Below are 16,064 nucleotides of genomic sequence, written 5' to 3'. Positions count from 1 at the left end.
GCAAAAGAAAAAAGACTTTAACAAGAGAGTTAACGCTGAAATCTGAGCATTAAAAAGTCTTTCTCACTCTGACAATTTAGGAAAAAGTAGGCATTTGGGTCCTCCTGAGGTCTCTGGATTCAAATAATAACTATTCTTTGTTGAACACTCACTACATGCCAGCTACAGGCCTAGGTGCTTCCCAAGAACTTTCTCATTTTTTCTTCACTGTAACTGTGAAGTATGAAAGTGAAATCCATGTTTCAGCAGAGGAAACTGAGGCTTAGAAAATTTAAGTGACTTTCCCAAAGAGATGATTATGAATGTGCATTGTGGATTTACTTATTTGATCCTTTTCAGTTTTCAGGAACCATGAAGAACAAAATAGTTCACAGTTCCCAGAGTAAATATTACACCCACTTCTCTGTTCTCAGTGGCTCATGTGGAATGACTTATCCTGGAATTTATAGTTGAAGATAATCCTGATGCTTCAAAGAGAAGAGTTTGAACACAGTCCTTTTTCTAAACAGAGGAATTGTTGAATATGTGACTGAACGTCCGACTTAACTAATTATTTAATTTGGAAGTTATAGGTTTTTTATTACTTGAGGAGCAGCTTTCTCTGAACAAATACAGTGTCCCCTGGGGTGTCCAAATTGTGACAGAAAAGTGGCGCCAGCTTGAACTTAGCTAGTCATCACATAGTGGCATCATGTGAATGAAGACTCTCCCAAATCTGTAACTTTCTTCTATCCTTATGAACTAACTCAATAAATAAATGAGCACTTTCTCAGTTCCCAAACTGAGAGCAGTTTAAAAAAATAATGAGCACAGATATCTATTTAGAGAGATGGCGAGACAGAGGAGAGAGCAAGTTGCACACCACGAAACAAAGGGAAAGATAAGAAGAGAGAGTGTGTCACTACTTCCCCGTGGCAGAATCACAATCTTCTTTTGGATGTCATGTTGAAAAGATTCCCAATTCGTAGTTCTGTGAGCTAAAGCAGATGGATGCTCCATGTTGGTACAAATTCTTATTTGAAGCAGTGTGGTTGTAAAGATGGGGTTTGGGTCATTTGATTTTCTCTGAAAAACAATCTTGTGTAACTGTTAAAAGAATTTATAATACCCAATGCAATGTATCATCCATGATGCTTCTTCAAAAATGTTAAATAAATGCTGAAACCAGTGTTTCAAATATATTTGCCCAGATTAATAAACAGGGTTACTTTGGTTAATATATGTTTGGAAAATGCTGAATTTAACGTATATAGACAGGTTTGCTTTCCCCTGCAGGACTTCTCAGAGCCTTTACTATTGCCCCGTGATTCTCTAAGAGGGATAATATTATACCACTTGATCTTAGAATGCTTTTCCCATAAAGTATCTGCTTGGCACTACTGTCCTTCCAAACAACCTTAGGAAAATGCTGAAATATTATCACTTAGGTAAAGAGGGGTTTAACATTTTCACCCGATTTTGGGTCATTATGGCTAAGTCTCCACTTACATAGAAGTTTATTATGAAAATTTTTAATAGTTAACACATCTCTTTAGTCCTCTTTGGTTTCTTATATGTTTGTTAGCACCTAATTCCTAAAGATTGATAACTGATTAGATTTTTAGACAATCAGAAATTAAAGACAGACATGAAGAGATTAAAGCAGTAAGGTAAATGAGAACAGAAATTTGGCATCTCAGTTCCCATTGAATAATTTAGTTGCAAGCCCTTGCTGGACTAACCACATGAGGTTATGTCACCTTTCTGGGAAATCTTTGGGAAGAATCTTGAAACAGAAGGCAAGATACTTTTCAGCATACCGCATTTTACCTCTCAGGTTGTCGGGTGGAACTAATGGACTGTATACTGTTCTTAGCATGGTGGACCAGGTTTGCAGTGACCTTTCCCTGTAAGACAGGACCGTCTCCACCAAGGAGAATGCCAGGATATGCAAAGTCCCTGCTGCAGTCCTTTTAATTAGGTGTGAACTTAACTTATCCTATTGATGTCTAGGTCTCCATCAGTAGATTGCAGAGAAACTTGCTGTATTGTATCCCAAACAGAAGCACTGAGCCCCTTTTAACGTATCCATGTGTTTTTGGAAAATTGCAAAATTACGGTATTTTTGCAGTCTTGATCTTAGAGAGATTCTCTGAAGTTTTAAGCATCAAACTCCACAGAACACAGATCTACTCCCATCACCAAAGAAAGCCTTAACTGGATTTTGCCACAAAAGGAGAAACCATATTAAAATTTCCTCCATGGCATATATCTTATCCCATGGAAATAAGAAAAAGGTTCAGAATAGCCCTTCCACTATGAAATGTGATTGAAATGTCCACTAAAAGTTTCATACGGGTGCTCAGATGTAGCTGGGTGCTCCTTCTGTCTTTTCTTCCCTATAATTAAGGGGGCATGTCAGCTCTGGGGCCCAGAACTCTCCCATGATTGAAGTTTCCCACCCTCTTGTAGGCAGAGAATTGAAAGCCTGGCATAGAATATTTAGCTATTGTATAAGCTTTATAGGACAACAGAGAGCATGAATAACCCTTGGGTTGTCTTTGGCAATTGCTTTCTAGAAATTCCCTTTTCACAATGAGTAAAAGAATCAAAATATCACCCCCAAGATTGGCAGATGCAGAAGTATCACCTAAAGTCAACTTTTAGCTTCTAAACTCTTCCATGGGTCATTCAAAGAGGTTGTGCCAGCCGAGTGTAGTGGCACATGCCTGTAGTTCCAGCTACCAGGAGGCTAAGGTGGGAGGGTTGCTTGAGCCTGGGAGTTCAAGACCATCCTGAGCAGCATAGCAAGACCCTGTCTCTACAAAAAAAAAAAAAATAATAATAATTAGCTGGGCTTGATGGTGTGTACCTGTAGTCCCAGCTACTTGGGAAGCTGAGGTGGGAGAATCACTTGAGTCTAGGAGATTGAGGCTGCAGTGAACCATGACTGTGCCTCTGCACTCCAGCCTGGGCAACAAAGTGAGAACTTCTCTCAAAAAAACCCCAAAAAACAAAAAGTTTATGCCATAGTCCTGACCCACTACTGCTAGGAGCTTCCACTGTGACCTACAGAGATCTATTTATTCCATCTACACCTCAACATCCCCAGTTGAAACACAGGAAGAGATCCTTTCCTCATCACAACGTGTGTTACATGAAGCTTTGCATACTCTAGGAATTGGAGTACTTATTAAGTTTTCTTTACTTCAGATGACCATATATTCAATCATTGTATCAAAAAAAAAAACCCAAATCTCAGTAATGTTCTTCTCATTTTCAATAATGGGATTTTTTTTTTTGAGACAGATTGCACTCTTGTTACCTGGGCTGTAGTGCAGTGGCATGATCTTAGCTAACTGCAGCCTTGATCTCCTGGGCTTAAGGATCCTCCCAGCTCAGCCTGCCAAATAATTGGGACTACAGGTGCATGCCACCGTGCCTGGCTAATTTTTATTTTTTGGTATTTTTTTTGTAGAGACGAGGTCTCACTCTGTTGCCCAAGCTGACCTCAAAATATTGGGCTCAAGCGACCCTCCCGCCTCTGCCCCTTCAAAGTTCTGGGATTACAGGCGTGAGCCACCACACTCAACCGCAGGAATTTTGATTTTGAAAGGTTACCTAATAGTTGAAAGGGATTTCATTGATGGCACCGAACTGAGGGGTGGTTAGGAGGAGAATGGGAAAAACTTTGGACCTTTCTTAGCTGAAAAAGGAGCCCCCAAGAAGCTTCCACTGTGTGATGGGAAACAAATATCACTAGCATGTTAAATGATCAGTGCTCATAAAGTGTCATTATACAGGCAACTTTGCATTTGTCTCTTGCCATTCTTTTATATTTATTTGTCAGAGGGAGTCTTTTCCTAGCTCTTGGAAGTAAACTCAGGGAAGCCCCGTGACATATCTGTCAGACAGCCTTTAAGTCATAAACATAGCCTCAATTCATAACCTAGTTTGAGTACTAAGAACCATAGTTCTGAATTTGATTCAGTCAATGTATTCTCCTGTTCTAGCTGGGGACTACTGTGTGAACTGGCTGCTAGAAGAAAGGTCTGTCATGGGCCTTTCCTCTTTCTCTAGCTACCATGTTTTCTTCTTCCGTGACACTGTGGCTCCTGACCCCACCAAGGCCGAATGGGGACTGGGGGGTAGGAAGAGGATAAAGAGGACAGAAAGCTTCTAATTTGATTGATACCCTTATAACATTCTGGCATATTCTCTGGATCTTGCATATGTTTAAGGTGCCAATTTCATTAAAGGGTGCCTTTTAAGGGTTCATCAGAGTACCCATCATGGAGAAGGGTCTCCCACGTGTGTTCCTTTGACCTGGGAATACAAACCCTATTTCTCCAGGGCTTAGTGTTGCACACATAATTTCTTTTTGCTGAAGTCTCATAGACACTTTTGGTGGCCTTATGCATGAAACAGCTCTGGAACCAACTCTCTCTCAGGCACCTCAGCCATATGTAGTCCATCAGACTACAGAATTCCCTGCCTGTGCTTGCTCTGCAGTGTGGTGCTTTTTTTTCTGGGCAAAGGCAACTCTCCCTCACTCTGCTGCCAAAGAAGCTCAACCCTCTGATTTCCTGGGTGGGAGTCAATGCAGTTCACCTTGTCTCTCCATAAACAGGCCATGTAGCAAGCTCTCTGAGTGTTCACTTGGACATACCTCTCACCACATTAAGGAGAATGGCAGTTGCCCCACCCTTCCCCGGGTAGGCATCACAGAGAAGGATCTCTAAGGAAATCAACACCATAAACTTGTCTCTATGTTTTTAAATTCTCAAAATGTTGGGTTGGCCAACCTGGCCTTCAACCATGGCCATCTTACAGCTCTCTTTATTGTCTTTATAGTAAAGTGATGAAGAGCATGGGTATTGAAGTCAGACAAACTCTAGATTTCAAATATCTACTCTGCCATTGCGTTGTCTTGGTGTTAGAAAGCTATTTCAGGTCTCCAAGACTCACTTTTCCTCATCAATAAAATGGGGGTCATAATACCTTTCTCAGAGATCATTGAGGTAGTTCAGTGAGATAATGCATTAATGGCTGTTCACACAGCACTGACACATAAGTGCTTATTAAAATTACCTACTACAGGAGGTATTATCCTAATCTTAGGAGAAAAGTGTATGGTATCTAAGAGAAGAAAAAATAAAGAGGTGTGGGAATTAGAAGTGCTCATTTCCTGGAGGGGTGAACAGGAATAATGAAAGGGATGGTATATGGAATAAGTCTCAAAAAATTGATATAATGTGGGATAGTGCAGAAATAAAGAATAGACATCTCTCATGTGTTATGGAAACAAATGAACTAGGTAGTGATAATAATAATTATAGCTGAAATTTAGTGAGTTTACCATATGTACTAAGCCTACACTAAAGACTTGGCTGAATTATCTCTTTTACTCCTCACAGTGACCCAACAGGGTAGGTATTATTAACAACACTTTATCGTCTAGCAATCTGAGGCTCAGAGAGGTTTAGTTACTAACTCAATGCATTTGACTGGTAAATGGTGGTGACTACTAGAACCAGTGTTTTTCTGTAGTCTGCAACCTTTTTTTCTACTATTACAAAGCTAACATGAAAACTTTTCATGACATATACTTGAATTATAACAGGGCATTCTGGAGCAGGAGTCTCCTAATGGTTCAAACACCCCAAAAATCAGAAGAGAGGGTGCTTGAGGCCATGGACCTTTAGAATGTTTCTCCAATTTGGAGCGCCTAAGTAATATGCTGCCCCCAGCGCAAAGAAGTATAATCCTTCTAAGACGGTTTTAAACTCAAGGATGACCTCTATTCTCTTACTTTGCTCACCCCCAGGAGGAATCTTGAATTACTAATAATTGCTGTGTTCACAAAGGATAAAGCCAGGAGAATTGACAGGGATTTTTTTTTTGCATAGATGGTATTAGTTATAAAATTTATGCTAGTTCTAGAGTTTCATACGGCTTCCTGGTAGCTCTCTCCCTCATGCAGAAAACCCCAGTGAGGGCAGATAGAAGTGCATTTCAGGCATGACCAATAATATATACACTGAGTTCTAAGCCATGCAAATGTGCTGAAAGTTCATCAGTTAAGTGTTCACTGATTATTCCTACAGGACCAATCCAGCTATTGAGAAGTCAGTTTCCATTATTTTTCTCCATGAAGCAGAACTTGCCAGGGGCCTGGAATACAATATAGAGTATAGTCAGATGGGTTTTGCGCTTCGTCCAACCTAGCAAAATCACTCCTTGGCTATTATTTTTCACTCTATTGTAAATAGCAAGAGGCAGATGAGAAGGTAAGAAATATGTTGGTCGGAAGATACTTATTCTCACCTACCTAGGGTAATCAAGAATAGACATCAGCTTCAGATTTGGTAAGTAATAACTCACATTTGACTTTAATACACCATGATAAACTTTGAGGAATATATCTTTTAAAATGTAAAATGCTTTACCTCTGATTTAAAGTTTGGGGGATTGGTCCTGCACTGTAGGCAGGTTAGATTTAGCATCTCTGGAAATTCCAGAGCAATTTTAAACTACTCTTTTTGATCACTTGCTGCAGCTCCAGCTTTCAAAGAGAATGAGATGTTTTGGGAATGAATTGTGATGGACTTATATGAAAATTTATATGACCAAGAATTGGATTTGTTCCCCTGGAATATTATAGATTATGTTTTATGTTGGAATTACATCAGTGTGCAGAGCAGCAGAAAGCTGGCTTAATGTAGCTAAAAATATACCTTGACTTTCCACTTGGAATAGAACTCCCCCCTCCCCAACCCATTTCTTCCCTAATGAAAATAATGGCTTCATGACTCATATATGTGATAGACAGTAGGGAATATTTGAGTTTTAAAAGAAGAAGAGTTTGAGAAAGGACTAATGGTCCTTTTCTAATTTCTTTCCCATCCATCTCTTCCCTCCTGTTTCCCTGTCACCATCCTATTTCAAGCCTTCATCACCCCATGCCTTATTGCAATTGCACCTTTCTCAGTCTCTACTCTCCTGGCTTTAATTTGTCCTACATGCTGCCGCCTGGTCAGTCTTCCTCCTCCACCACTTTAATCATGTAATCTTCTGCTATTCTTCAGTGGTTTTTCATCTGCTCCTTAATGAATTGCAAGCTCACTTCACAATCAACATCTTAGTCCAGGTCACTACTAGGTCTTACCTGAAGCTGGGCAGTAGCCTCCTACATGGCCACCTAATTGGTCTCACTATTGCTTTGATTTGACCTAATGTTTTCCAGAAATATTATTCAAGTACCTTTGGTTACATGCAGGAGGATTTTGGTGCCACACAGATACTTTTATGCACAGAATTACTTATAAAACATTGCTAATATAGTATTATAAAAGTGTAACTAGGAATTTATGTATATTGTTGCTTAGAATGAAAGGCATCAACAAAGTGAGCTAATAAATCACTTCATGGGGTGTATAGAGTCCAGGCTTTTCTACATCCCTTAGAATACCATCTTCATCTCGCCTCCCAGGGGGCAGTTTTACAAACTCACTTTATGTGCCAGGTGGTTTACTGCCATGCCCACATTGGCAATTATGGGATCACAGCAATGGCAGAGTGGTGACAGTGGGACCATCCTGGCCTCTTGCCTTCATCCCTGATTGCAGGGACCTGCCCCTAGTATTGCAAACTACACAGCAGTAATTGGACACATTCATGCAGCTTTCTGAAGTCTCAACTTCAAATGATGAGTAGCTTATCTACTGAGAGAATCTTCTTCTATATTCTTATTTTCTTTTTTAAATTTTACGGGAACTCGATATTAAATGAGGAACCATAGGCAGGAAGTGCTGAAAGAGGAAACAAAGAGGATGTTGGGGAGTGCTGAACTTAATGAAAGCTCTGTATCCACAAAATAAGTTGTGGCTTTGTAAATTCACTCTAAGTACATTTGAGGAACAATAAACCATAAAAGAGGTTACCATGACCTTGGATTCTGTATAGCTTTTGAGATAAAAGGTCTAAGCATCAGAATGCATTTTTTGAGCATAGTGTTGTTGACTGATTAAAAACAATTCATGCTCCTAGAACCCTCTGGTGGAATGCTGATCAGGGGCTGGCCTGGGTGCATTGTGCACGATTGACTTTCTTAAAGCAAAGATCAAAGTTGCTTTTCTAAAATGGAACACTAAAAGGTAAGTCTTTGTAACCATAGATAAATGAGGCAAAGCTACTGACGTAAGGATTAAATTGCAATACATTGACTTTGCATTTATTACTTACTGGGTACGTATCTTAAAAGCATTTTGAAGATGTTCCAAATTCTAATCATTGTACAGGATAACAACTCTTAAAACATTTACTACCAGTGAATGTTTTTCTTTGAATATAGCCATTGTATTTTTCTCAATGCTTTAAAAGTGACTACTTGAACTTTATCTTGGTTTCACAATTTTTCACACGTATAACTTTGTAGGCTTAGTGATTAAAAGCACGGGTTTTGAAATGAACAGACTTGGGCTCAAACCTTGTGATAATTGCTTATTTGCCGTGTAACCTGGGACAATTTACTTAATCTCTTTAAGACTGTTTCCCCCCCCCCCCAAAAAAGGAAATAATAATAAAATCTATTTTATAGGGCTGTTTAGAGAATGTGATAATACACCAAAATACTTAAATATTTTCTATATGATATTTTTTCTCATGTGTAAAGGAAATTAATAAAAATAAAAATTATGTAGAGAACACATCAATCTCTCTGGTCCACCCCTAACTATATACTAAGAGTGTAAGGTGAAATTTGGATTTTAGTAGATGGTATTGCAATCCATGACTAAAAAATGTCTCTATCTCGCCCTCCCACTTACCCTCTTTCCCCCAAAATGCCCTAGTAGTGATATATGGAAAGGAAAATTCTGGAGAGGAGAAAATACTCCTTTATAGCTGTGCAAGCACCTCTAATACAGGTCTTTCTGGCCAAGGATTGAATCAGAAAATGTGTTTTAGATCTCCAGGCTTAAGTGATTCTGCTTCCCACCCTTTGAATCAAGATAACCCTTTGGGTGAGGGTCTTCCTCAGTTGCCAATCGAGATGTGAAGCAGAGAAGGAGACTTGGCCAGGGTAGTCCAGGGCCATGGGCCCTGTGTAAGCTGCAGACAGGAAGGAGAATGCCATGGAGGTGATCTTTAAGCCAAACTCCCCAAACCTGTCTTAAACTACACCACGTTGTAAAATGTAGCCCAACGAATGTCCTGGCCTCCCAGCAAAAAGATAAACAACCTCTACTCTCTTGGAGGCTGGGAGAAAGCTGAAGGTTCATCGTTTCTGTTGACCCCTTCTCAAAACGCGGAGTCTTTAGAACTAGGGTTGCCAGATTTAACAGTTAGAAATAAGGAGCACCCAGCTACATTTGCATCTCAGATAAATGAGGAATCATATTCACAGTATAAGTAGGTCACATGTAATATTTGGGACATGCTTGTTTGTTGTTTTTCTGAAATTCAAAGTTGACTTGGCATCCTGTGTTTTGTCTGGCAACTCTATTTTCAACAGTTTCTAAAGATGAATTGGTGATGGACAATTGAGACTAACAGAATGCTTCAGTGAAATGCTGTTGACATTTAGATATTTGTTGGTGGGCATGGAGGGTGGTGGCTGTCCTGTGTCTTCGGATGTTTAGCAACATTTCTGGTTTCTACCTACAAGATTCTAGTAGCAGTCTCCTGCCCTCCATTGTGACATCAATTGTCTCTCCAGGCTTTGCCAAATTGGGAGGGAGGGAATTGAGAACCACTGCTTTAGAGGCAGTGGCAAAAGCAGAGCTGTATAGCGTATCAAGATAGTAGACCAGAAGGTACCATATTTATCTGAATAGTGGTGCAGCTCCGACCCCCACCTGCATTTCTTGTCCTCTCCCCACATTCTGGGCTCCTTCCCTGTAATATTAGGAGCGGTTCAGACCTCTGCTGGAGAAGCCCCAAAATATAATTTTGGTCCCATATGAATTAATTAATTAATTATTTTGAGGACAAGGTCTTGCTCTGTCACCCAGGCTGGAATGCAGTGGCGTAATCATGGCTCTCTGTATCCTCGAACTCCTGGGCTCATGCCATCCTTCCACCTCAGCCTCCTGAGTAGCTAAGACTACAGGAATGGGTAACTATGCCAGCGAATTTTAAAATTTTTATTTTTTGTAGAGACGAGGGTCTCACTGTGTTACCCAGGCTGGTCTCAAACTCTTGGCCTTAAGTGATCCTCCCACCCTGGCCTCCCGAAGTGCTAGGAGCTACCATGTCCAGCCCCTATGTTGATTATCACTAGAAGTTTGTTTGACTTTATTCACTTTGCCTTTCTACACAGCTCACCTGAAGATACCTGTGGCAACTGTTTAGGTTTTACTCAGATCTTCTTCAAAGAACACCCAGTAAACTCTTAAACCAAATATTTATATTTTATCAGAGTCTATAGTTTGTGTGGACTGAGGGAACTTAGTATTTGATGGGCAAAATTATTACAGTCAAACAACCTTATTTAAGTGTACATATTAATATTTTTCTCCATTTTGTAGAGGCATTGGGTAATTAATTCTGCCTATCAAATATTTCCATCTATACATTTATCCTTAAAAAATGCTAATATGCCCTCCCACGATGTTTCTTATTTGTAAAGTTTCTCTGCCTGGATGTTTTCTTACTCCTTTGGAAAAAAAACTGAAGTGACTTTCACTCTATTAACTTTGATTGTCCAGCATTGATAATTAATTTTGTAGGCCTATCAGCTTATGTAGTGGGAAAATTTCATTAGCAAGTTAAATGTAACTTCATATCTTCATTGCTTTCCATATTTTGTCAGCTTTTACAGAAGCAATGGTTTTATAAAAAATCCTTTGAGCAGAGCAAAGACAATGTAGATATGTGGTTATAATGCTGTAGGAAAAAAATGTCTGTTCCTCATTCTATATAAAGATTGTATGTTCTTAAATCTCTTTTATTCTAGTGTGCTTCCTTAAATCAGAATACTCTGTTCCCTGAGAAGTCCCACCTTAAAGAACAACATTATCTTTATTTGTAATCACAGGCCTTCATCACTGCAGAAAATATCTGAGCCTTCTCAGATTCTGATATTTGTATTTAATCAATAACCACATCCCTTTTTGATCTGCCTTACTTCTGCAATTGTATTTTCCCAGCTGCGTATGTTTTATTGTGTAAGAATTCAATTGAAAGAGCCATTCATGTTTGCAAAAAGGATGATGTTTTATTATTGGTTATAAAGAAAAGAAATTTCACACTTTGTATAACAGACCCTTTCTGTTATAGCACAGTGAATTCTGAAAGTGAGGAACAAAGTTAACAAACCGTAGAAAGCAAGGCCACAGAAAGATCTTGTAGTGTTCTGACCACATTACCACATAAGACCTGGTGATTTTTATGTCTCTAATTGACAAGCATTCCATTCACATTTGAAATGCACAATCTTTGCATAATTTGAGGGTATGTAGAGTAGACAGAATAAGGGAATGATAATTGAAATATTTAACACCAATATGGCATGGCCGCACCAATGATACCAGGAACCATATTATAGGAATAGGGTTCCAGAGACCCCCAGGTGTTCCTCCTTTAGTGACTAGACCATGGGTAGAGGGGTAGATGCTCAGAGAGGAGCCAAGAGGGATGGGACATAAAGAAGCACTAGGAGGTGCAAGGGAACAACTGTTGATGAGTCAGTCTGGTAGTGTTTTAGTATTTTAACAGTTGTAACCCCTGCACCACTGTGTACCAGCTGGATTAAGAACTGAGCAGTGCAGGTAGTCAGAAAATTAGAACCCAAGCTAGAGTTCCTGACACTGCCAATAATTCACTGTGCGGTCTTGAATAAGTCAATTCGTGGGGCCTCTCTTTTCCCGTATGAAATATAAGAAGGTTGCATAAGAACATCCTTATGTTCCCTTCCTGTTCTAGGAATCTATTTTCTTTTTCTTCTAATGATCTACAAGTTCTATGCATTGAGTATAGAGCTGTTTCTTCGAGCTTCTGAAAAGCAGAAAGACTTTTTCATGAAAAGTGTGGGGCACTTTCATGCTCTGTGGTTTGTGAATAACATGATCATCAAACAGGAATGAAGTCAGCATTAACCTTGGATGCACTGCACTGCCAGGAGCAAGTTGAGAGTGGTTAAATGCCTTTTTAGAGGCAGTTTACAAATATTTTTAACAAATGAATAGTTTTCAATGTTTGGGAGAATTTATTTCAAATTGGAAAAATGTGCTAGTTTGCTACAGAAATAAAGCAAATGGTGATTTTGCCTGAAATTACCTAAGTCAGGAAAAAACAGGTATTTTGGAGTTTTCTTTTGTTGTTGCTATTTCCCTGAATCACACACAAAAAAAATTCCCTCAATTCTCCATTTCACTTTTGTGTTCTTTGTTTGGTTACTCATGCATGATGCTTTTTTATATTCAATGAAAATATTAAGATATATCCATGGAAATTTAGCACAAAGTAATGAGCAATGTATTTGCCCAAGGACTATAGAATTGTTTCTAAGAAAGTAAATGAGATTCCAAAGTAACTTTAACCTAGTTGTGTTTTCACCACAAACTGTTTAAACTTATTTGAGTCGAAAATCACTTTCCAGTCTATATCACATCTTTTTCTTAAAAAAAAAATAAGTGAAATAAGTACTTGACATAATTATTGATCACTTTAATTATCAGACGAAGAAAAACATATGGTTTCTGAAGCACATGCTATATCAAGAAGCTTGGTGCTGAATAAGTACCCTCAACGTGTATTTCTTTCTGGTTTCTATACAAATGATAGTTTCTTAAAATGAGCTGAATCCATTTTAATATCCTGTTGCTTATTGTACCTGATAAATAAAAATGAAGAAAGTGCAGAATTGATTGAGATCTTTTTTTGAAACTTGCACATAATTCTCATTTATGCATATTAGAATAACTAAGAGCCTTTCTGTAACGAATTAAGAATATGAATAACCTGTTATGACATAGTCATAGACATACAATAGTATGGTCTAGAATTGTAGTACTCTCTTGAAGTACACCATATTCAAAATTCACTGGAGATGTTTTAGAGACATCTGTTGTAATTACAGGAACATGGCTTCTAATTCATTTAATTCCCTTTCCTACCTAAACTGTACATATAAGTGAATTTTAAGAGACTGTATAAATAAGTCTTTAATTACAAAATGATGTTATACAATACATTATTAATAATAACCAACAATGCATAATGTTTATGCATGAGTCCATTAGAAAGACGAGCTAATGTATGTCAATTCTAAAAGAATGCACTAATCTGTCCTGAATTTGTGAATGAGGTTGAATCCATGTTGCAAGCTGATGAGTACAATAGCGCAGTGGCTTAACATGCTATTTTATAGTCAAGAAACATCTTGTACCTACAGCATTTAAGAGGTATTTAAGATTTCTTCATCACATGTGATGAAGAATCTTATTTTTCAGTGAGCCATGCGGTTGTGAAATTTGGAATAAGACCATTGAGTTGACAATACTAGCTTTCCTAGACAGGTGCAGAATAAAATGGCCTAGAGCATCCAAGAAATGTGTACAGTCCTTACATTTCAGCACATGGAAATCAGTCTTGTTGTAATGGAATTTCCCACTGTGGCCAAAAGGACTGCCGGAATGTGGTTACTTCACTGTGCTAGCGGTAACAGATTTCTGAAATCTCCATGGCCAGTTCCAGACACTCGCTGGTCTCATGGCAAGATTCAAAAAGGCTGCAGTCCATGTCAGAATTGCAGCTGCAATCATTCCGAGAGTGGTTTTCATCTGAGGTGTGGTGATACCGGTGAGAGAGGCAGCACACTTTGGTACACACCGTTTCGCAGGTGCCAGGGAGCATCAGGAGACAGTCCCAAAACTGGCAAAACAGACAGGCGAGGATAAGGGAGGCACACTCCTCTGTTTAAAGAAGAAGACCAATTAATAGTGGCACATCTGGGGACGTCTATGAAGGACAGTCATGTGTACTGGGATACTTGATAACTTGATAGCCAACTCTTAATTATTTATCCACATTAGAGGTAATGTACACCCTTCTTCTCTCAAGCTCCCCCACCCCCATGCCGGTACTCACTCTACTTAAGAAATTGCTTTATTAACTTCCTAAGCATTTCCTATTGATTCAACATAATCTGGTTATTTAAAGTGCTGTCACTTTTCTAAACTCCTTTATTTACTTTGCCTGCAAGTGTCTGGGAGCCACACAGTTAGCTACCTCTCTGGAAACCTTGCAACTGTCTGAAAAATTGCAGGGACTCCCCAGATACATGGGGCTTAAGAAGCAATTAGGATTGGGGACAAGGAGAGACTGTACAAATGCCCTGTTTCTTGTCACCAGGCTTTGTTATTTTTCGACATGGATTCCCATAAATCTGCCACACCCATATTCCAGTGCAAGCAAAAAGCACATTTCAAAACTTAATATAAATGCTTTTTAAAATAATCACAGCTTTTGGGTTGTGTTTTATTTTTAATCTCTGTTTCCGTTTCCCTCCAGTTATGTAAAGCCTTGATTTTATATTCAAGTTGTTTAAGTGAAATACGTCATCATATGCCTGAAAGGTTTTAAATCTTATCAATCCTCTTTAAGAAAATTGGTTTAAAAATTTACTACACAGACTTGTAAAAATCTGGAAAGTATCTCTAAGGCATTGAAGGTAATTGGTAATTCTAGCCAAACAGCTGTGATGGGTTATAGATTATTATGTTTTTTGTTTCCATAAAGGGAATTAGTTAGAAGATGTAGCAGTTCTCTTGTTAAAATTATAACTTTTCTTTCTTTTAAGTTAAAAAAGTCTAAAAATTGTGTGAGTGTTTTGTAAAAGGGTAGGTAAGTGTTCATGTGATATATTATCTAATTAATTAAAATCAGTAATCTGAAGATTATTGATGATTGAAAGTAACATTCTAGCATGAATTGGAGAAAAATGTCTCCTCTGGATGGGCTTATCAATTGATTTGTTTGACTTTTGTAAGGATCTATATTTTTCCCGATAAGAATGCTAATAACTTTGGTTTTCAGACTTTAGTCAATGGGGAGTATATAAGCATATAGAAGAGATTTTGCCTATAGTATAAGTGCTCTTATCGCCGTATTCATTTACTTTTATTCTCCAGAAAGCTCTTTTCTTTCATTATTCATATAATTATTCGTCTGTAAGTGAAAGAAAAATATGGAAACATCTTATGAAAAGGAACAAATATTTTAGAGAAAGCCACTTTGGTTTCTTGTAAAAACACTATATAAAGTTATAAGGTGAGTCCTGAATATAAGTAAACAGAAATCTTTCTTCTTTCCTCTTTTTCTCTCCATCTTCTTTCTCTTACCTTCCCTTCCTTTCTTCCCAGAAAGATGGTGGTAAAGAACCACACCATGACTGTTCTGACTACTTTAATTGTCATATATTGTTGCAGGTGCTGTGGCCACTATGCAGTATTTATAGTTTAGGCAGCATATTCCACAATACCTCTACTGTGTACATAGTCATCTCTTTGCCAAATTTGCTGTATTTTTCTTCACTTAGAGCCAGCTTTTAGCGTGTGACCAACTCTCCCATATCTCATAAGTCACCACAAACCGCCCACAAAAATGCAAGAGTAATTTAGTAATAGTGTATAGACTGTTTCAACTATGCTTTTCTGAAAAGGAAAAGATGGCCGAAGATGAGGGACATACAACCTCATCGAGTTTTATGAATATGAAGACCACTACTATAGCAGCCACTGGCAAAGAAGAGGCTGTCCGCAGATAATATTCCAAGTGAATACTCTGTGATCCCTCAGGCTGAATGCTCAAGAGACTTATTCAAGCTTATGACCGTATAAAAATGAGTCCGCTGGATCCTGTCCTTTATACATGCAAGGTTAAAAGTTTGCTTTGGAGCTAAGTAGGGTGGGAATGCAGGTGACGTTAAGGATTGGAGCTGGTGTTTCCTATCAGAGTGTGAAGGACCTGTTCGTAAAGTGGTCTTATAATTTCCTGAGCGTATACAACCTTTTGGTTCAATTGCTCTTGCCAATGTCTCCTCAAGTTGGCAGACTCTGGAGGTCTCCTCTTCTAATGTATAC

At 38.6% G+C, this 16,064-nt stretch overlaps 1 protein-coding gene across 2 annotated transcripts in view; it reads right to left on the bottom strand.

Annotated features, from left to right (window-relative positions):
• Positions 1-11,175: 11,175 nt before the first annotated feature.
• Positions 11,176-16,064, bottom strand: part of MDFIC2 (MyoD family inhibitor domain containing 2) — a 120,111-nt gene continuing 115,222 nt past the window's right edge. For both annotated transcript variants that reach the window (XM_055259635.2, XM_055259636.2), the window contains one exon: positions 11,176-13,895. In XM_055259635.2, the coding sequence (XP_055115610.1) occupies positions 13,636-13,895 (260 nt within the window). In that variant the 3' untranslated portion in view covers positions 11,176-13,635. The remainder of the gene's footprint in view (positions 13,896-16,064) is intronic.

Source organism: Symphalangus syndactylus, chromosome 21 (assembly GCF_028878055.3).
Source record: "Symphalangus syndactylus isolate Jambi chromosome 21, NHGRI_mSymSyn1-v2.1_pri, whole genome shotgun sequence".
NCBI lineage: Eukaryota > Metazoa > Chordata > Mammalia > Primates > Hylobatidae > Symphalangus > Symphalangus syndactylus.
Note: the sequence above shows the minus strand (reverse complement) of the source record. Positions and strands in the feature narration are given on the sequence as shown.